This window comes from Platichthys flesus, chromosome 8, assembly GCF_949316205.1.
Source record: "Platichthys flesus chromosome 8, fPlaFle2.1, whole genome shotgun sequence".
In the NCBI taxonomy this organism is placed as follows: Eukaryota; Metazoa; Chordata; class Actinopteri; order Pleuronectiformes; family Pleuronectidae; genus Platichthys; species Platichthys flesus.
The window spans coordinates 13,882,786-13,904,290 of NC_084952.1; the positions used below are offsets into that span (position 1 = coordinate 13,882,786).

The following is a 21,505-nucleotide window of genomic DNA, read 5'->3' on the forward strand; positions in this document are numbered from 1 at the left end:
ATGCTCATATTCACAATAACAACTGTTGTACACTCATAGATGGACACATATTCAATATCAACACGGTAAAGTTCCACTAATCAAAGCTTTAATCAGATCTTTCCAACTATTCTTACATTTTTAAATCAAAAGAAAATTTGGACCAATTCAAAAATCAACCTATAAAAAAAATATATATACATATTCCTTTTTTTAAACTCTCACTTTTCCTACAGCACTTTTATAAAGTAAATTGAGCATGTTCACTGGAAACAGACGGGAACAACCGGGCAGTTTAATATGTGTTGTGATTTTACATTTTATAAAATAATGAACAATATATAACATGTTAAGTGGGGATATTTAAAGGTGTTGTGAAGATGAATTTGTTAACTAAATATTGACAGAATAAGGCTAACTGGATAAACCTGTTTTTTTGCTAAGCTAAGCGGCTGCTTTGTATTTACTGTACAGATATAATGGAGAGTCTTAACTGACTCTTCTTTGTAATAGTTTGATACATTGTTTAATTAGTTGTAAGAATCATCACCATTGTTTTGAACCCACCTAACGCAATCAATCAAAACATTGGTTCCTCCCACTGGCGGACTTGGTTGGAGCCGTCTTCCAGGAAGCCTGAGGTGTGTGTCCCCCAGGTTACATAGAGGAGATGCAGGCTGCTGCTACTGAAGTGGAAGGATGCTCCCTGAAACACAGGACCAGAGTGACCTCAGTGAACAAGGAGATCATAAATCTTTCAAAACAAAATCTGAAAATCCATGTGATCGTTTTTCTTACGTGTAGGTCTCAGTCTTAAGGCTCGGCTAAAGTATTTTGGGAGAAGTTTTCCCTCTGCGTCACCTGCAGTCAGCAACACGCCGTTTTCTGACCAGAAGAACTCGATACCATCTGTACAGTCATAAATACATATAAAACACACATGAGAGAGTTTATTGGCTCAACATGTGGACTGAATTGGGCAACAGTCAAAAGGCTAAAATTACCAGCGAGAGCTTTTGGGACGTCGATGAACACGGCAAGATCACAGTTTGTTCTCATTCCTGGAGGGAAAATTAAATAACTCTGTAGGACCAGTTTTATCAATGTCCAGAAGACACGCGTGTGTGTCTCCTTGTCTGTCACACACACCACATGTAGAGTTTACCACTGATGACGCCATCCTCCCCTGGGAGTCCGGATGCCAGGTGGATGTGCGTCCTCTTCATGCGGCTCAGGCCCTGCTGCTGGATCGAGCTCCATTTGCTGAGGTAGGAGCCATGAACGGCCTCAGCAGGATAGTCTGAAGAACCAGGCAGGACCGCTTTCAGCTCCAAATCCCTCACCTGACACCAGCAAAGGAACCAGGGAGAAGTTTAATGGAATAATTACGATGAAGTAAACTACTATTTGGGCAAAATTTGGAGAATAAACTGTACTGGATAGGACAAATTAGTGGGGAAATTTAAGATGTGACTAAACCTCATATAGATTTATCATGTTGGTCCACAAAGAGGTAAACTGATCCATCTAAAAGCCGTTTTGGTCAACATTAAATAAACAGCACAAATATAACACTGAATACAACATATCCCCAAACATCCTGGCAAGGCATTCTGGTTTGCTGTTGAAAACTATTTTTTGTGCCAGCCACAGATGTCCACATGTCTCTGTTCTGGAATACAAACGATCCGAAAATACATTGCTCTGTTTACCTGGACTGAATGGCCCTGGTTGGCTCGAATCTCCATCCGTCCATCCTCTGGGTGCGAACGCAGCTTGAAGCGCTGCTTGTCATCTGTGACCACAACTCTCTCGATGTCTTCCAATGAGTAAGAGCGAAACTGCGGGTGGGCCAAGAGCTCCTGCACAAATAAGAAGCCATCTGTGAAGAATGATAGCGGTTATAACTCTGGTCACAGTTCCACTTTCCACTCACCTCTGTGCACTGCACGCTGCACTCGAATACATTTACAGTATAAAAGCATTCTGTGAAACTCAGAATAGAGAGGATGGTTTTGTGAAGGATGTAGAAAGAAAGCCACTGCCATTTCTAGACCTGTCCATAATAGCAAAGGCAACATTTACCACAATGTCAATTATTATCTCATATGGTCAATTGTAACTTTTGCCTGAGGAACCTATGTATGTATAACCCTGATTTTATTGATTGCTTTGACTATGGTTCGTAATATGAATATTAGTGACTCTGGCTGGGATTGAAGCACAGACCCAAAACATTTGCAGTTGTTCATCATCTGTTTTTAGTGAACAAATTGGTCACATTAAAATCAAACAGTCCGATATGTGAAAATAATACAGTATAGCAATTCTATTTCTATGTCATAGAGGCTTAAGACAAAAGTAAACACACAACATAAAAATAATTTTAACTTTATTTGTGTAGCACAACAGATTGAATTCAGTTGAATTGTATGTGCCAAATCACAACATATTAAGGTGTAGACCTTAACATTTATAGGGAGATGCAACTTTTGGTTGTTAAAAGGAAAATATTGTATTATGATGTCATCAGGAGTTTCTGCCTTTGATTCACAATAGCGTTAAACACACACATATTTCTTTCAAGTGCTCTACCTCAGATTAGTAAAATAGTGTTTATCATAAAGAAAAAAGAAAAAAACCTTCACCTAGGAGCAAAAATCAGTCTGTAAACCTAAAATAAATAATAATGTGACGTTTGTAGTGATAATCATTGATGCGGACTGATGTGAAAAGATAAACGCTTCATACATCCAAACTTCAGACAGAGACTATGACTGTATGAGTGAAGGGACATTTGTTTTATGACCAGCTCACCTGCTCTCATTTGAAGACCCATCTGGCCGGCTCCATGACGCAGAGCATAAGTCATGGATTTGGACAGGCGGACATCTCTGTCCTGCTCAGGGAGGACAGACAGAGACACTCAATCTCAGCTCTGAATATAGCTATGGTTTAAAAATAGAGCCCAGACATTACGATTACAAACTACCCATGCTGCCTGTCTTAGTTTTTGCCATATCACAGACATGTCACGAGCTAGAAATACGTTTTTTGAGCTGTTAATAAAATGGGCACAATCTCATTCTGTGACGCTGCAATCTCTTACCTCTCCACCATGGTTCCTCCTTCCTCTTCCTCCTCCTCTTCCTCTTCCACCTCTGTCACTGTCCATTTCAATGCAGTGAGCGTTATCACTCAGATCATGATTTCCAGCTGCTCGTTGATGTAATGTATAAATCTGCGAGTTTAGTAAATTACTGTCACAAACTACTGTTACTCATGAATCAGAGGACTCGCCACGACTTCTGTCAACAAACAAGCAGCCAGCTACCTACTTCCTCATGTTCCCAAAACCCGCCTGTGGGTGGCGGTGTGGAAGGTGGAGAGCGACCTTCGCAACACAAGCACCAAAGAGGAAGAGCTGCATTTTGTCTGGGATGGAAACAAACAAGCAGCATCTGTCGCAGGTAAGGAAACTTTCACCGCCTCTCTAAACGCAGGAGTTACACCAGAGCACGACCGCTGCGCTCTGTTTCAGGCTAACTCAATGCTAACGGATGCTAACAGAAACCTACGGGCCGTGGAGCTCTGGGCGTGTAGATTGAGGCAGAGCTGACTTGGCTAACAGATGTTAGCACGGATGATCAGGAACTACCTGTTTGCCTGGATGAATATCTCTGTCATACCTTTTTTAAGCTGTTAGCTCTGTGCCCCCCCGCTCCTCAGTGACTGTGTTGTTTGTATGTAGTGTGACACGCGATGGCAAAACTGCGCTGAGGGGTTTGGTCGGATCACCATGGCTGCGCTCCGAAGACTCACCTTTCATTAACGATAGTTGAAGAGATACACGGGCCACACTTCCGGTGAGTAGCCCGCTGTTCTGCTTTACTGTTGATTTCATTAAGTCATTAAGTCAGTTACATGTTGATGTTCCTCTGTTCTTATTGCTCACACTGTATTGGATATAAAAAAAAATCCTTAAATATAAGTGGTGTTTTTTTTGTAATCAGAATGGACTGACCCTTTATGGATATTTTTTTTGCCAGAGACGACCCAATGTTAAATTGGTGCAGGTCATTATTATCTGAAGAAATCATACGATAAAGTTTATTTCTAGCTGACCCCAGAGCTGTCTGTACTGATTCATCCTCTCTCTTGCACAGGTGATGGAGTTCCCCCAGCATTCCCAGCAGCTCCTGACCGCGCTGCGTTCCCAGCGTCAGCGAGGCTTCCTCTGTGACTGCACTGTCCTGGTGGGATCATCCCGTTTCATGGCTCATCGTGCCGTCTTGGCCTCCTGCTCGCCTTTCTTTCACATGTTTTACTCGGATTCCCCAGGAAGCAATGGTGAAAACAAATCGACCTGCTCTGTCACACTCGACAGTGACATTGTCACGGCTGCTGCTTTTGGCTTGCTCTTGGACTTTGTTTATGAAGGTGTACTGCAGCTGGAGGACGCTCCACCAGTGGAGGACATATTGGCGGCTGCGAGCTTTCTGCACATGAATGAGGTGGTGAGAGTGTGCAAAAGACGACTGCAGAGACGAGGCCCTCTGGCTGAGGCCGACAGCACTCGCTCCGAGGAGAGTGCCGGTGTGAGGAAGGCAATAGAGATGGGAAGAGAGAGTGATGGTGGTGGAGCTGAGCCTGTTGTGGCCATGGCAGGAGATCACTTAAGTTCAGCTGCAGCGGCAGTGCGACTCTCACCAGTGGCGGTGGGGAGGCAGTTGGAGTCTGTCAAGTCTGAGCGGAGGACTAGTGGGGGGTCATCAGAGGCACGGATTCAGACTCTCCTGAGCCCAGATCTTGCTGATACCACTCAGCCAGGTATCGATTCACCTCCTTTCCCCCCAGGCAGAGAGTTTGTGCAGGGCCTCACCAGTGGTCAATCTGTCCCTGCCTCTGGAGGTCACACAAAGATGGTAGTTGGAGGTCAGGGGGAGGGGTCAGCACTCAGCAGCCCCTGCAGCACCACAGAGCTGTACAGGTATAAATCTGTTGTAAATTTATCGACTTACATTTTAGAATATTCAGAGAGAAGTAGAATTAAAAAGGTAGTAAAATGTACAGGGCATACTCAAAGTTGCTGTGTACTAATGGGCATTCTTACTATTTATTGTTGTTGTTCTTTTTATCCTCATTCCTTTCTTTCTTTCTACTGCCGCAGCAGCAACCAGCAGCCCTCTTCCTCGTCTTCTTCCTCACTGATCTCAGTGAGTGTGGCTGGTGGGCGGTCAGGAGTTGCTCTGTCAGAATCCAGTCTCTCTCCAAGCCTTCATCAGGACTTACCACGATTACCCCGTCACAATGATGTTCAGAAACGCTTAGAGACTGACCACAGAGGTACATCAGACGGAGGACAACAGATGGTCATGTTAATCCACGCGTCAGCACCCAACTCACACTTACAATCCAATCCGGCATCATCACCAATCCAGAGTGCATCTCCCCAAATTCGAATCCAGAACACTTTGTCACTCCAAAGCCAAAGCTCAGACTTTCACAATCACTGTCAGACACCAAACCTTGGGAGACCTGAGGGGGATACCGGAGCTTCACCCACCACAAGAAATGTGGGCAGAGTGCGTACAGACAGCAGTAATGAGAAGAATGTGATAGTCAAAGTGGAGGCCATTGTTATATCTGATGAAGAGCTGGAGGAGGAGAACAGAGAGAGAGAACCAGTGATGGAACTGGACAATGACTTTGAAGATAACCTCCAGGAAGAGGAGCTGAACAGTCCTCAGTTTCTCCAATCCCACCCGCAGGCCCTACTACAGATGACGTCCCATTCAAATGACTACTCCTTCCCCCTCTCTCCCTCCTCTTCCTCTTCTGGTGCTGGCCCGTCCTTGCAGGAACCCTCCTCTTTTGCTGCCTCCCTCATTACTCCGTCCACAGCTCAGCAGCATTTAGAGACTCCAACGTACTACCAGGACTCCATGGGTAACTTCATGGAAGACGTCCCCACTTGTGGCGTCTGTGGAAAGACATTCTCATGCACGTACACACTAAGGCGTCACGCCATTGTGCACACACGCGAGCGCCCTTATGAGTGCCGCTACTGCTATCGGAGCTACACACAGTCCGGCGACCTTTACAGACACATTCGCAAAGCTCATGACCAAACTCTGCCGGCCAAACGCAGCAAGGCAGACATGGAGCTCTCCCCACAACCACCTCCGGATCTCAGTTAACACACAATATTAATACACACAAACCAAAATTGTATCTGATATACTGACTGTAATCATGCCTCCACCCTAAATGGAGTGGGGATGCAGTTAGCGATTACTTTTTCATTCAATTGATGAATTGTGGCGATTTAAAATGTTACAAAATGGTGAAAATCTCCTTTACAATGTCCCAACGCCCAAAATGGTTTCTTCAAATGTTAATTTCTTATTTTATCTGACCAAAAGTTAAAACTGAAACACCAATCTACAATAATCGAAATATTCACTTTTGAGAGGCTTAATTGAGTAATTTCTTCGCCGAATTAGTAACAGCCAATCTGCTTTCAAAGTATTACATTTCTGAAATAAAAACTTAGAAAGCCTTTTTAAAATATAAACACTAATCTGTTTATCTTGATATTTGCATTATTTACTTTCTTTCATACTTAACAATGCATTTTAACATTTGACACTTCCCCAAAAGGACAAGGCAAATCTATGATAGATTTTTTTGAAATTAATGTAACAACATTTTAAATCAAATTTCTAAAAAGCACTCTTCCATCTTGACAGGTCAATCTGAGGAGGGCTGTTTTAGACAGGGTAAAAAGGGAGCTGTTTTAAATTATCCTTGTGGTATTTTCACCAAAATATGTGACACACATTTCATTAAGACCCCAAGGAACCATGTCAACTTGTGGTAAAATGGGCATAATATGTCCCCTTTAAAGTAACACTATTAAACTTTTATTGAAAAGGAGCGCCCTCTGCAGCTGAACATGGTGAGTAATTCTATTTGACTATGTCCAAGCAATTGATGTGTTCACATTAGGAGAAAAAACTACCTCTATCTATGTGTTGCACAGTCCCACTCACCCAAACGGAGTGGTGGATTTAATCCCATGATCTCCGGCTTCCTGAAACAGAGGCTACTCTCTGCTCACTCTGTTCAGAATTCTTCATATTTCAAGTTTTATTGACTGACAAGTAGGGTTGCAAAGGGGCGGAACATTTCCGGTAAATTTCTGGAAACTTTCCGGACACTTTCCATGGGAATATTCAGCCCAGGAATTTTGGGAATTTTGAAAAAAAAAAAATGTACAAAAATTAAATGCTGAGCACTAAAAACATCATTCAAAACTCTATTTTAAAGATGTATGGAATGCAGCACACGCTGCTCGGTGAATTTCAACCCTCCACTGTGCATTTCTCCATCACATGCATAGATAATTGCCAGCATCCTACAAGGTTTTGTTCATCTTATTCTACAGAGTATTGCCACGTGGACTATCTCATGTGTGGAGACACTTCACCCCGGCCAATGTAGAAGGAAAGGCTGTGTACATTTGCAAATACTGTGCAAAGACCTATGTTAAGAATGACACAAAGATGCAGAAGCATATATTCAAGTGCCCAAAGTTTCCTCAGGGCTCAAATCAGCCTATGACAAAACAAAATGTTTATTTTTATGTCTGTATATGACAAGGTAAATACAGTTAGTATAAATTACCCACACAATTTCCAGTTTAATTCCCGTGGAAAGTTTCCAGCTTTGAATATTCCCGGAATATTGCAACCCTACTGACAAGTCTATTTAACTAATCTACAGTTAAGCATACGTTTTTCACTGGCTGTGTCTGATGATTGAAGCCAGTCAGTTACACAATTCTCACCAATCGTGTCCGGTTACCAAAATTACATACGGTTACAGACTTTCACAATAAGGAATGGAAACCAAAGCTGCATCAGTCTCCTTAATTCAGTCAGAGAGCTATTGGAACTCAATTCGAAGATGCTATTTTAAGGTTAAAAAGTTGCTTAGTGTTGCTTGAATTGATCAAATTGCCTTTCCAGTGTGACAGAAATCGACCCATGTCCTCCCATGATGTACTGTTTGTTGTTTTATTAACAGGATGAAACTATCTGTCCTTTATGTGGCAGCACATATCTTCAGAAAGTATGTAATCAGAATCTGATCGTGATAGCTGCTCCACAACTTCTCTGCTCTAAAGTTATTTAAATGACAAATAATAAACTGTAAATTCTCTCAGCACTGTGCCTTATGATGTCCTGCCTTGCAATTTCTTTATCACATGTTTCATAGACTCATGAATTTTCCCATCAGCATCTAATAAAAGTTATTATAAATGGAAAATAAGTTTGATTCAATGAGCCTACATTACCAGGTAGGATTGTAGAGTGGGGGTGAGGAAGCAGTGAATACCTTTTGTTTGTCTTTGCTTATTCTGTATTTTTTTCTGTTGTAGCAAACTGCATATACGATGTGAACACATATGCCTCCTGTCTCGTTGAAATTTTAAACTGTAAATGTGCCTCAATGACTGTTTGACACTGTGGAATTTGTTCTTCTGCACCATTTCACGAGTTTTTGGAGTTGTTTTAATGAAATGTCATTAGTTTTTGTATTGCCACAGAAACCTAAGAGTCAAAAAGGAAAGTTGAATCAGTTATTACGAGTTTTATAGTAGCAAGTGTTGTGAAAATCTAAATGTTTTCTTGTGAATAAACTCTGTTTAGAATAAATGTTTCAGTGACTGACAATGCACAAGTTAGTCTTTTCACATTTTTTTTTATATCACAACAAGAGAACATGTACAAAAATATAAATGTTACATTTGTAACTTATTGCTCTGCAACAGTAACACTACACAGGTTAGTTTTACAGGCCGGTAACCAGCAGTATCTGTACATTTCATTCCAAACACGTTGAGGTGATATCAACCAGCCTTTTCTCAGCACAAGGTTTGGTCTCTAACTTCAGTCTTCGACCGGCCCGTGGATCTGTGAAGAGACAAAATATCAGTGTCCACCTACAAATCTGTCTGCCTTCGTGTCCTTGTATTTCCAAACAATGATATTCTGATTAAATATTGTAGTCAATATAATGTTTTTGTCTATTTTCTTTAATTGTATTTTAACAAAGAGCACTGCCACTATTCCAATATCAACCAGAGATCCAATTTAATTTAACCATTTGTATCTTATCTTCATATTTTAAGTTGTATGGGGACTGAAAGACTCAAGTAATCATAAAGCTTTAAGGCTGCAAAAGTAATTTTAACATATAATGCATATATATTCTTATGTGACAAACTATTGTGATTAAAATTATTGTTTGATAGAATGCTCTAAGTGAACAAAGAATCAACAAATGTGCAAATTTCCTCGGGAAAATGTGAAATTCATTATTTTTTTTCATTACATGAATAATAAAAGCTGCAGCTTTAGTTAACTCATATCCTTAAAGCCATGCTTGTGATTAAGAGTTAAACATACCCATCTTAAACTAGAGTCTAGATAATGATCAATTTTCAAAAATTAGGTGAGACAGGCAAAGTCTTAAACCAGCCAAGTCAAAAATCCCCAACCAACAACTTACAGCTTCAGCAAGCTCTGGCCAATCCATTGCCATCACAACAGTGTCGTCAGAATTCGGAGATGTCTCCATGTTCCAGTAAGTCAGCTTGTCGAACACAGAGGACACCTTCACTGTCCTGTCCTGGAAACACACATACAAACACAACATTTAGCATCATGTATACATTTAGTTGTTCACAAAGCTTGTGGCAACTATGGTCAAACTGCATATTTGAGTTTTTTTAGGTGAAAAGAAGTTAATTCAAACCCCAGCAAAGAAAGTGTCTATTAGATTGTTTTATTTCATGAAGTTTAAAAATAGAAATTGCAGCATGTGCAAGGATACTTAGTGATCCTTCTTGAGGCAGATATCACTTTTAGTACCAACCTTTTATTTAATATATATATTTTATTCTGGATTGAGTCATTTTAACCCACTCTCTCCACCCACACTCCTGCACATCTAATTGTATGCCTCATGCATTCAACGCTATGATGACTGATCCAGACAGTTTCAGTGGAGTTTACCTCTTGGTCAGAGCCGGGCTTGTTGATGTCTTTCAGTACCAGGCCAGTGTAGCCCTGTGGACAGCTGAGCTCCTGCCCCTTCAACCCACGCCCCCTGAATGACACCGTCTTCTCTGTAAAGGGAGAAATACACACCAGTGAGTCTCAGCCTTGGTCTGATCATTTTCCCTATGAAATGCAGCTTTCATTTGCAAAAGTAAAAATCTGACAGAGATTAAACAGAGTGTGTGTGTACCATATTTTCGGTCTTTAGTGGTCGCTGTGAAATATTGTGCGACCTGGGCAGGCCCGTCGTGTTCAACCTCACAGGGCAGGAGATGGACTGGAGCTGTCTGTGCCTGGCCCACTGACGACACACGGACACGAGTCACACTGGTGTTACAGGACATCCTGCAACCAGAAGATAGGAGGGGACAAATTAATAACAAATATTTGCACTCTGCTATTCCACTTATACCGAGTGGTCAGCCTCTGCAACCTTCACTATGATGGAGAAAGCAGGTGGTCTGGGTTTTAGCTTACTCTACATTTTAAATTGCTCTATTCTCTTTAAGTTCAGATAAAACTGCTTTTCTCTGTTTTGTATTTTGAAAAACAGAACATGTCTGGGGGAGAAACTGGGATGAACAGTTTTGCTCTATAACTTCACTGTAAAGTATTCAGACAAGTTATTATAATATTTGAACCTACTAATACCTAATTAAGTTGTAGTAACAACACAAGAAGTTTATTTAAAGTTGGTCAAATGAATATAATTTCGAGAGGAATCATTTGTGTCACTATCTGTCAATGACCACAAACATAGAACACTTCCCCTCAAATAAACATCACGTCGCCTCTAGTACAGACTTTCACGTGTTTTTAATGTTTTCAGTTAAATCATTATTAAACAAACATGCTGTTTACGATTAATGAGACTTCACCTTCCTGTAGTTCTCCGTTTAGCGCCAGTAGCTGTACGGTGGCGGAAGTGTCTTCTTCTTCAACGCTCGATGATATTCTATCGGAGGTACCGCCCCCTGTCGGTGAGAGAGGATTTTGCTGTTGCAGGATGTGGAGCTCTTCTCTGCATGTGGGACGAACCTAACCCTGTCGTCCAATCGCAGTTGATTAAAGAGCCAAAGAAAAGTTAGTGTTTCTCTGTTCACACCACTTCATGGAGGCAGTGTTATGCTGTGGATCAACACAAGGAGAAGTCTTTCCTCACAGTTTGGTGGCACACAGAGGTGAGGATATTTTGCATACGTAAGGCAGATGACTGTTGCAGGCATGTTTGATCTGGATGTTGAACTAAAAGGATTCAGTTCACTATATTCTCGCCAATATAAATCTGGATATATTGCACATACAGTCATATTTTTATAGTACATATTATTTTACTTTTGTACTTTCATTTTTATATATTTAATATAGCTTCTTGATTAATATTCCTGTGTTTTAGACAAGTTCCCGTCTTTACCCAGAGCAACAGTGCTTGTCTCTTGCTTTAGTTGCTTCTTCATTTTTCTAGCTAGGTTTTTATGCACCAAACACCAAAGCAAATTCCTTGTATGTTTGGCGATAAACAAGATTTTAATTATGATGTATATTTGCTTCTCACCAAAGCCAATATGAGAGATCACATAATTCCCATTTTCTCCTCATTGGCTTATTTTAAGATTTTCTCGTTGATCTTCAGGCCTGTTCTCGACTTGGACTCCCTCAGCAAAAGGCCTTGCTATTCTGCAATCCCAAATCCCTTGAGATCTCTCTAAGATGCTCTTTATCCTATTTTTAAAACTCTCAATAGATAAATAACGTGTGCTTACCCAGGAGTTGAGGTCTGAATTCACATTGGACTTTCTAAGTAAAGTTGTTGTTTTTTATCCAGGCACTGATATTATTTCAGTTTTTTCTTCTCACATCCATAACATTTTATACTTATTCTTCTGCCTTAATGTTTTCTAACTCATCGAGACAATTAATTTGAATTGATTGTTTCGGATTGTCTGCCTTCAGATTTTCATTTTTCTGTTTATTATGATGATTTTTGTTTAATAAGAAGATATAACTCAAACTTTAATAACCTGAACCAAGAAAATAATCATCTCCATCTTACATTTACATGTGATGTTTAGTGAAGGGTTTCCTCCTCCAGCATCTTGTACAATTTATACCAAAGATACAAACAGCTTGATGGTTTCCAGTTACATGTAATAAAGTGAAAGTTGCAGTCGACCATTGACACAGTTCTGAGTCATCTGATGTGCGAGGCCTCTGCTTGTGACTGAGATTGGACTCGGTGGTTTTACACTCATCAGTTTAATGAATGTACCGACCTGTCGTTCAACCTCAGGACATGAAAATATCAGCATCATCACTGAGTTGCTGTGACCGTGTACAATTACCATGTCTCTTTTTTCAGTAAAAAGAGGATCAAATCAAATAACACATTTCATTCTCAGTGATGCAAGCATTCTTCTTTTAATGAATCTGTACAATCCCCTTGTAAAACATGCCTGTGACATGGTTCATTGACCTTTGTGGGTATATTTGTATGCCTTGCTCTGCAGCTATTCTTGATTAATCAGTTTTTTCAGTTTAACTTTCTCCATTGCCTCTTGGATTTCCAGATCTCTATGGCTCAAGAAAGTCGCTCGCGTACAGTACAACCGACAGTCCTCATTGGTCGGGCTCTCCTGAGGCTGCAGGATGCTGTCGCCGTGATATTGTCAACTGTCCAGCAGAGAGTCATACGGAGCTTTGTTTTGTTCTCTGTCATTGCGCTGATCCTGACCCTCGCTGCCTTCTTATACGGGAGCTTCTACTACTCGTACATGCCCGTGGCGTCTTTTTCCTCACCTGTTAACTATTACTACAGGTGTGTATGTGAAGTGCTGAGGGCCACACTATAAATACAGTGTGTTTTATGTTATGGCTCATGTCTTACTGTTACTCAGTCATTCACCTTTTGTGTGCAGGTCAGACTGTGAATCTCCCGGCTCTTTTTTGTGCACTTATCCAGTGGCCAACATCTCTCTGACGAAGAACAAGAAACCTGTATGTATGAGCCTGTGTGTGTGCATGTAACTTTCTGTTCTTCAAGTCAGTAGTACTAGTTGAAGGATGTCCTCTTTTCAAAATCTTATTGCAGGTGCTGTCGTTTGGCCAGGCCTATCAGATCTCTTTGACCCTGGAGATGCCTGAGTCTCTAACCAATCAGGAGCTGGGGATGTTCGTGATCAGGACGACCTGTTTCTCTCAGGAGGGAGGCCAGGTCGCCTCCTCTGCTCGCACTGTGAGTTGCACTGAGATTTGCTCAGCTCCCATCATGTGAACTTGCAACCAACTGCTTTATTATTAGAGTTCCTACACTCCAATGATTCACTGGTGCATGTTTGCTTTTGCTGTGTGTTTCTCAGGCAAGACAACCGCTGTCCGCCTCCAGCACTCGCATCGTGAGTATAGCCCTGACGCACTATAGCCTCCTAATCACACAACCTTGGCAGAGCCAGATTAGATCCGCTTATATGCCTGCTGCAGAGATCCGCTTCTTCACAGGCAGTACCTTAACAGTCCATTATCTATACCTCTTATCAATCTGACATTGAGCGCGAGGCAACATATAGAGACAAACACAGTTTATTCTCGCCTACAGACAATTTAGAGTGCCCAATTAACCTAACCCAAATCTGAATGTCTTCGCACTGTGGATGGCATGAGGAGAACATGCTAACCGCTGTACCACTGAGCTGCCCTAGAAACCTTCAGACACTATCAGAGAGACATCGATCATGGTTCACTGAAATCAGCTGTCATTAAACTGAACACACAACCCAGTCATTGGGTCATACAGACGATAAAAAGTGTCAACATCAATCTTCCTGAATGTTCATCAAGGCACCACTGAAAACATCTTTGTGAGTTGGGGTACCCCACATCAGAGGGTTTGAGGATTGTCAGGGTGACTGTGTGGTTGTGTTGTGGTCAGAGCATGCTGCGATACCGCTCAGAGCTGCTGAAGACGTTGGGAACGCTGCTGTTCCTCCCTGCCTTCCTGATCGGAGCCACTGAGCAGAAACAAGTGCTGGAGGTGGAGCTCTTCTCCGACTACACAGACGACCCTGTGAGTAACACGCACTCCTTTGTGAGAGTATGTGCGTGTGTTAAGTCTACTTGAACAATTGAGAAAATTATTTTGCACAAAGTCTAACCAGTAAGTTATGTGTTCATGTTCAGTATGCCCCCTCCGTCACAGCCGTTGTTGAGATCCTGTCCACCAGGGTGCAGATCTACTCATCTGAGCTCTACGTTCATGCTCATTTCAACGGAATTAGGTGAGAGTCACTTACAAACTTGAACATGAACCTGTATCATAGAGCTGATAGTTGAACATGATAGACAATCTCTTCAGATTTGTTGCTTGGACTCAAAGATTACTTGACTAGATTTGAGTGGTCAAAGGTCACAGTGATCTCATATAAATCTGGAAATGAAAATGTGAATAAAGTGAAACTGCACTGTTTGGCGGAGGCAGGGTGGTAATTAGAATTTCCCTTTGAATGTCTGTCTGAATATTTATTATTTGCCATCACCGTAGTTCTAGTACATCTAAAGAATGAGTTTTAGCAATATTGTTTCTTACCTTAATTACATATTTCTTTGCTTTTCTCTGTGTCCTAACATCAGATACTTGTTGTTCTACTTCCCTGTCACATCGGCCCTGGTGGGCGTGTCCAGTAACTTCATCTTCCTCAGCGTCCTCTTCATCCTCAGCTACCTGAGGCTACTGGCGGGAGAGGAGTGGAAGGTGGAGCAGCCGGGAGGACAAGCACAGCAGACATCAGTGAACTTACCACACACAGCTCCCTCTCTTTAGCTGCACTTCATGAGTTTGTGCTTAAGCGTGAATGTCTGAATTGAATCCTCTCTGGTGTTGTGGCTCGGACTGGACGGCCTCTGAGTGCTTGTTCTCCTTGTTGTTTACAGCTCAGAACAGATGGACCTGAGTCAGAGAGGGAAAAGAACATGAACAACCATCAAGATGATGAAAAAGAAGTTGCTGCCGGTACAATTAAATAACTCAGACACACTGGCAAAGGCACAGAGATATTTTATGTTATTTTTAGCTATTAGCATCATTCACTTGTAGCATGTTTGACTGCAGAAACAAATTCTTTGACCGGTACGGCAGAGCTGCTGGAACCCCTCCAGGTAACCCCCACAAATCAGAGCTGGAAGAGGCCTGATTGCACTGTGGCAGCACAGTGACAGCACAGAGCAGCAGAACATAAATATATATATATATATGTTGTCAGGAGGGAATAAATGAATTAGAGGCAGCCCGAGGACATTAGAGAAGAAGAGAGTGGGAACAAAGAGAGCAAGATGTAATGATCAAGATTTAATAGCGATATGTCGTTGAAAATTACTCCAAAAGAGTAAATCCAATTCTGACAGAAATCCTGAGGAGCGACCTTTACTTTCAAATGTTGTCAATATAATTGTCAGAGAAAACATTTCAAATTCTAATTAAAACATATTGGGCAAACTATGAATCCTTTTTAATGTACAAAAATAATTTTAATTGATTGCATTTTATGTCAAAATGCTTGTGTCTTGTCCTGTCTAGAATCGACTCTGTTTACCTGCTGCAATAAACCCTTTCAAAACCCTCAAGACTATTTGTTTAATCGTTTGTGTTGTCAGAAGACACAACCCAATGCAGTAAACTCAAAAAGTACACACTCATTCAGTGTGAGGACACCCGCTATCTGACACAGGCGGATGTCATTCCTGGATGTCCTGTTGACGCGGGACACAGTTGGCAAACTTCCAGCAGCTGAGGCTTTGGAAACGTAGTAACGTCACTGCATGCAAAATATGGAACCAGCAGAAAGCGCACGAGAGAGAGATTCAACTCACCGACACAGGCACAGAGCTTTCAGTCACTGTATACTAACACCTGGAAGATACAGGTAAGTTCACATAGACATGCTGGACTCAGGTGGAGATTCTCCATCAGCCTCCTCCATGGATACAAAGAGGGACATAGCGGATAACCGCATGGAGGGAATGGAGGGGACGATGGAAAGAGAAATTAAACACACAATGGGTGATGACTTTTCTGACGAGATGCACCAACTCCCATCATTGGGAGAAGGAGCATCCAACTGCACGAGAGTTGGAGAGAGATCAAGACCCAGTCTCCTGTGGACAAAGAGCTTCCCCCCTTACAGTCAGTGCATCGGTGGACTCGGAGACCGGGACAGTGAGCTTGATTCAGAAACAAGCATCCATCACCGGCAACATCTCAACCATGATGAGATGATGAAGGATGAAGACTGGATGGAGGGTTTTCAAGGCACAGAAAGAAAAGATGACGTTGAAGTGAATCCAAGATGTGCAAGGGAGGAGATGAGGGAAAAATGGAAGGCAAAAGTGAAGGAGAGGTCAGGAGGGAGCTATGAGGACGACACAGACAGATGGGACAGAGGAAGGTCGGGTGAGAAAAGAAGAGTGGAAGAGAACGGTGGAGAAAGGGTCTGTGATGATGAGGAAAGGGTAGGGGGCACAAAGAGATATTGGACACACATAAGAGGTAGAAACTCCACTTTTGAAAAAGAAATGAGGGATGAAGAGAGGAAGAGACTTTCCGTTTTAGTTGAAGATGGAGAGAACAAGGGGAGTGGGGAAGACCTTAAGGAAGAGGCTGAGGAGCTGCCGGGAACAAGAGGAGGCTCCACGACACATCAATGGTCCTCCCCACATCCGATCCTCTCCAAGCTGTTAAACTCCTCGTCCACCACCTCCTCCTGCTCCATCAACCTCTCCTCAGTGGAGAGCGACGACGTCTTCAGTGAAGGAGAGGATGATAGCAAAAAGAAAACCTCCAGGAAGGTGAGAATGGCGGAAGTAATAACAGATAGATGTAGTGGAAAAAGTATATATTTACTATACTATAGGGACTGGTTGGTCGGTTTTTCCATGGAAGGTTTAAAATTATATTTCTCAACCGTTCTTTGCGCCTGTGGTCCTGGGGATTTGCATGGGATTGAATGAGCACATTGACAGTGACAGATTTGAATGGTGTTTGCATGTCCGTCTCATGCTGCTGCTGCAGATAGAGGAGGATAACAGAGGACCATGTTTACCATTTTTTTTCAGTTTGGGTTTTAATGCCATGTCTGTGTTAAGCAGTAGTTTTCTTTTTATCTACATACAAACAGCTCAGTTTGTTTTGTACACTGATGACCTAGGATGAGTTAATATTATATAATGGGCTAAAACAAACTTTGGTCAATCTCAGATATAATATCAAAAAGTAAAGGGTCTTTGTGATGTTTTATCAGGTTTTTCTCAAAGAGGGAAATTTTATTGGTGGACACTTTTGTCTGAAGAAACGTACAAATAAAGAACAGACCAATCCACAAGATGAAATTAGAGTTGAATATGCAGCCTTGTGCTGGTTCTCACGTTTTTTTGGATCTGGGCCCTGATTCAGCAGTGCTTACAGGGTGAGGTGTTTCCACTTAAAGGCATGCAGACATTCAGGTTCAGTTGAACTGGGATGGTGAATATCTTTGTCTTTATTCTTAAGCTTCATAGGCTCCACTCCCTGTACCCGATAAACATGCTGCATACAATATTCATAATGGGTGAGACTTCACATACTACTGTACTGTCTCAACATCTGTGCAGTGTGAAAACAACATAACCTGCTCTGCTCTTGTGCCTCAGTGTCATTCCTGGAAAACCTACCTGACCATGATGCACTGGTCGCTGAGGCGGCAGAGCTCCTGGGCCCAGCTGGCTGGACATCAAGGTGTGTGTGCCACAGATCATCCAAAACAGAAAGTTACAAGAACTCGGATACTGCACTTCTTCAATCAAGTCTGCAAATTACCTATTTGTTTCTGATACTTTCCATGAAGAACTACATTTGTTACCCTACTGATAACTGTTAATGGCCCACATTGTCCCATATACAAATAGTACTACACTTTCATCTCCATTTTCAGAAATTATGGGGAAAAAATATTTTTTATTTCAACTTGTTCAGATTTGGGTTTATTTATCTAGGTTTTAAATCAGGATTTCTGAGTCTCACTTGATCCATCTCCATGTGTCACTGCACACTTTATTGTTCCAATAAGGGGGAATTTAACTATTCCCCCATTTTTTTAAGTGGAACTTTTACTCATGAGGTATCGATCCCTTTCATGAAATTCCCTAAGAAAATGTTACAAAAAGACTCAAAGATAAATGTCGACTGTGTGATTGTAAGCAAACCTAATCATTCACTGACATTACAACAGGAAAACTATACAAATAAGCCACAGACAAAACACCACAATTACTCCTCTCAGGCGGTAATGAGAAACACATAACCTGTATGGGATATACAGATTATTTTAGAGATTAAGATTTTGGTGTTTAAGCCTTCAAGCCTTCTAAAACTGAAAGAGTGGTCCTGAAATCAGATCGTATTCACATTTGGCCTCTTGTTTCATTTTTGATATTGAACCCTGATGCTGTTGCTTGTGTCACCAGGTAACTTCCAGCTGAGTAACGAGGGAGAGGTGCTGAAACTGCACAATGAAGAGGAGGCGAAGTGTCTCGAACGCCTGATGAGGGACCCACTGAGACCCTTTGTCCCAGAGTTTCACGGCACGGTCACCAGGGGGGAGCGCTGCTACATCCGGCTGGCGGACCTGCTGAGCGGCCTGAGGAAACCTGTGATCATGGACTGCAAGATGGGAGTAAGGTAGAGCTTGAGTTCTTCCTCTAGAGGTGATGAGTCCGGAGCGGATTGTGGAGAGTGGTAAATGTTCTAAATCAAAAATAAAACTAAATAAAGTAGCTTTTCTGCAGTTTTCAGTCATATTGATTTGTATGTCAGATGGACTTGAGTACTTTAAAGACATTAAGCAGATTATGAATTTCTGACTTCTTCAATTTTAGTCTGAAAACTAAAACGTTGGCATCATATCCTAATTTTGAATCAACATTACATCCCCAATTTATTAAGTAATATGGATTTGGTAGTATAACTGTTCATTTCCATACAAAGCAAATGTTTCCCTGATTATCATCTGTATTTTGTATTTATATGTATCTGTATTGGTTGGTGTATTTATAGATCTGACATGCCTCTGGTGTGGCTGGATAGATTAATACTGGACATGCTGTTTTTTCTATGTAGCAGTATATTTTTCAACATGTACAATATGGGGGTTCCCTTGTTAGGACATACCAGGAGGAGGAGTTTGCTAAAGCTAACACCAAAGACCTGCGGAGTGACATGTACCAGAAGATGGTAAAAATAGATCCGTCCACCCTGTCACAAGAGGAACACAGACAGAGAGGTGTGACCAAGTGGCGCTACCTTCAGTGGAGGGATACAACCAGTTCTACATCCACACTAGGCCTCAGAATAGAGGGCATCATGGTAGGTGTGAGGGGCCGGTAAAATAACTGTTCAACTCATACTACCCAAAATTATCTATTTATCCGACCCTGTCTGTGCTGTTGTGTTTTTGTCTATGTGAGCCAGATGGAGGACGGCAGCGTCCAACGGGACTTCAGACAAATTAAGTCTTTAGCTCAGGTCACAGAGGCATTGCTGTACTTCACCAGAAAGCAGCTGGACGTCCTGGTCAGTTCTGTTGATCCCCAAAATACCAGTTACATTGCACTTAATCATACTGGGGGATGTGCTCCAATTGAATGTATTTGAATGCATACAAAAGCACTGCAATAGCAACCAAAGAAATGATACATCATATAGAAACCATACAATTAATCATTTCTAACTAGACTAAACTAGCAATTAAAGTCAAAATCAAATCCATTTTCAAATTACAGCCAAATCGGAGAAAGATACAAATCTTAAATAACTTCCTTTATCTTCAGAATTCAAGCTACTGCTGCTGTTTTAACTTTTGATATTTTGCCCTGTGAAAACACTTTTTGTTTCAGTCAAACATCTTAAGTTTCAGTCTCCCCTGTCTCTCTATCTCTGCCCTCAGAAAGCCTATCACTCCAGACTACTGGCCCTGAGTGATGCACTGAGGAATTCAAGATTTTTCAGAACCCATGAGGTTGGTCGAGAGACTTTTTTCTATTCGATTCTAGCTGAAGTGTCAAATGTGGATATGAAATATAAGCTAAAGCAAATAAAGATAAGGAATTCACCAGGACATCTCTTGGCTTATCCAGTTTACTTGCTGCTCACTTTGTTTCATAATTAAACTACTGCTTTTTAATATTTTTGACCTGATCAGGTGATCGGCAGCTCGCTCCTCTTTGTCCATGACCCTAGCAGCATGGCCAGCGTGTGGATGATAGACTTTGGGAAGACGACCCAAGTGCATGACACAATCAAGCTCCGACACAACATCCCGTGGGTTGAGGGGAGCAGGGAGGATGGCTACCTCATTGGCCTGACCTCCCTCATCACGTCTTTGAGCCAGGCCATCAGTGCGGCCTCCTTTCACAAGGAGGAGAGCGGCAGAGAGGAGGAGAGCATTATAATGAAGCAGACTGAGGAATGTGGTTGAGACTACCCTTATGAGACACTAAAATGCACCAGCAGATGGACAATGCTTGTGCTGTTACCCCACTGAACTTCATTTCCTTCACCGAAAGGGAGGATTTGTTTAATGGAAAATTTGTCTTCCCTGTTTCTTTCCTTTGTGAAGGACGTAGACTCTAGGTCCTCAGCATCAGAGATTATATACCAAGAATTGCCTCCTCGTTTTATTCATCCTTTTGTTCATACAACATCTTTAGTACCATGTAAAATGTAAGACTGAAATGATAGCGACAAGCAATACTAATACTCTGGATAAAGAAAATCAAAAGCATATTTTCCTATCAAACTTATCAATAAGTCTATTGAGTATATATTCTTCTATTTCGTGTTTAAATAAGCTAGCTAGCTAACAGCTAGTTAGTATTGTACATATTTATCTTGCTCACTAGTTATAGATTGTAAAATAGGCCTTAAATCCATCAGATGTGCAAAAGCAGTTGTGTGAAATGAAGGGTAGGTGTTCCGTAGTGAACACATACTGTATGGGTCATTTTTTAACCATGTGTGAACAAGTGATGTAGAAACATAAAATGTACCTTTGTTTATAAAGTCAGAAAGGAAAAAGGATAATTAATGGTTTAGGTTAATCAAAACTAAGATATTTAATGATAAAATATATTTCTTAAAAAAGAAACACCAAGCCATGCATGAAATAACACAGGAAATTATTGTGTAATTTTTTTACCCATGTTTTGCATTAGAAGGGTAGTGATAAACCGTGACTTTGACTCAAAAAGTAACAAAGAAAAATTCAAATAAGGATATGTGAAAATATAAAACAAATTAATTGGAGGATAAATGAAATACCGAATGATGGAATTTACCACTGAAAAGATATAGAAAATAAACCGCATTGAAGTTACTG

At 41.4% G+C, this 21,505-nt stretch overlaps 5 protein-coding genes across 6 annotated transcripts; 3 read left to right on the plus strand and 2 right to left on the minus strand.

Annotated features, from left to right (window-relative positions):
• Nucleotides 1-66: 66 nt before the first annotated feature.
• trpt1 (tRNA phosphotransferase 1) lies at nucleotides 67-3,339 on the minus strand. Its single transcript, XM_062393586.1, has 7 exons — nucleotides 3,089-3,339; nucleotides 2,797-2,878; nucleotides 1,692-1,861; nucleotides 1,145-1,322; nucleotides 984-1,040; nucleotides 778-888; nucleotides 67-685 (listed from the first exon to the last, which is right to left on the minus strand). Exons 1-7 carry the CDS (start codon nucleotides 3,152-3,154, stop codon nucleotides 663-665), a joined length of 687 nt encoding a protein of 228 aa, XP_062249570.1. The 5' UTR covers nucleotides 3,155-3,339; the 3' UTR covers nucleotides 67-662.
• Nucleotides 3,340-3,379: 40 nt separating this feature from the next.
• Nucleotides 3,380-8,743, plus strand: zbtb3 (zinc finger and BTB domain containing 3). 2 transcript variants are annotated; one of them, XM_062393580.1, is made up of 4 exons: nucleotides 3,380-3,449; nucleotides 3,731-3,845; nucleotides 4,146-4,969; nucleotides 5,153-8,743. In XM_062393580.1, exons 3-4 carry the CDS (start codon nucleotides 4,149-4,151, stop codon nucleotides 6,177-6,179), a joined length of 1,848 nt encoding a protein of 615 aa, XP_062249564.1. In that variant the 5' UTR covers nucleotides 3,380-3,449; nucleotides 3,731-3,845; nucleotides 4,146-4,148; the 3' UTR covers nucleotides 6,180-8,743. The 2 variants fall into 2 exon arrangements, with proteins under 2 accessions (XP_062249564.1, XP_062249563.1); XM_062393579.1 differs by having other exon boundaries at nucleotides 3,381-3,449; nucleotides 5,150-8,743.
• On the minus strand, nucleotides 8,733-11,078 carry rnaseh2c (ribonuclease H2, subunit C). Its single transcript, XM_062393587.1, has 5 exons — nucleotides 10,988-11,078; nucleotides 10,300-10,454; nucleotides 10,065-10,177; nucleotides 9,559-9,678; nucleotides 8,733-8,960 (listed from the first exon to the last, which is right to left on the minus strand). Exons 2-5 carry the CDS (start codon nucleotides 10,451-10,453, stop codon nucleotides 8,937-8,939), a joined length of 411 nt encoding a protein of 136 aa, XP_062249571.1. The 5' UTR covers nucleotide 10,454; nucleotides 10,988-11,078; the 3' UTR covers nucleotides 8,733-8,936.
• Nucleotides 11,079-11,107: 29 nt separating this feature from the next.
• LOC133958673 (seipin-like) lies at nucleotides 11,108-15,699 on the plus strand. Its single transcript, XM_062393585.1, has 9 exons — nucleotides 11,108-11,290; nucleotides 12,677-12,924; nucleotides 13,025-13,103; nucleotides 13,198-13,341; nucleotides 13,466-13,501; nucleotides 14,035-14,169; nucleotides 14,283-14,380; nucleotides 14,733-14,889; nucleotides 15,033-15,699. Exons 2-9 carry the CDS (start codon nucleotides 12,683-12,685, stop codon nucleotides 15,123-15,125), a joined length of 984 nt encoding a protein of 327 aa, XP_062249569.1. The 5' UTR covers nucleotides 11,108-11,290; nucleotides 12,677-12,682; the 3' UTR covers nucleotides 15,126-15,699.
• Nucleotides 15,700-17,735: 2,036 nt separating this feature from the next.
• LOC133959092 (inositol-trisphosphate 3-kinase B-like) lies at nucleotides 17,736-20,936 on the plus strand. The gene is made up of 6 exons (XM_062394187.1): nucleotides 17,736-17,868; nucleotides 18,597-18,810; nucleotides 19,293-19,494; nucleotides 19,600-19,701; nucleotides 20,075-20,146; nucleotides 20,330-20,936. Exons 1-6 carry the CDS (start codon nucleotides 17,811-17,813, stop codon nucleotides 20,603-20,605), a joined length of 924 nt encoding a protein of 307 aa, XP_062250171.1. The 5' UTR covers nucleotides 17,736-17,810; the 3' UTR covers nucleotides 20,606-20,936.
• The last annotated feature ends 569 nt before the right edge of the window (nucleotides 20,937-21,505 follow it).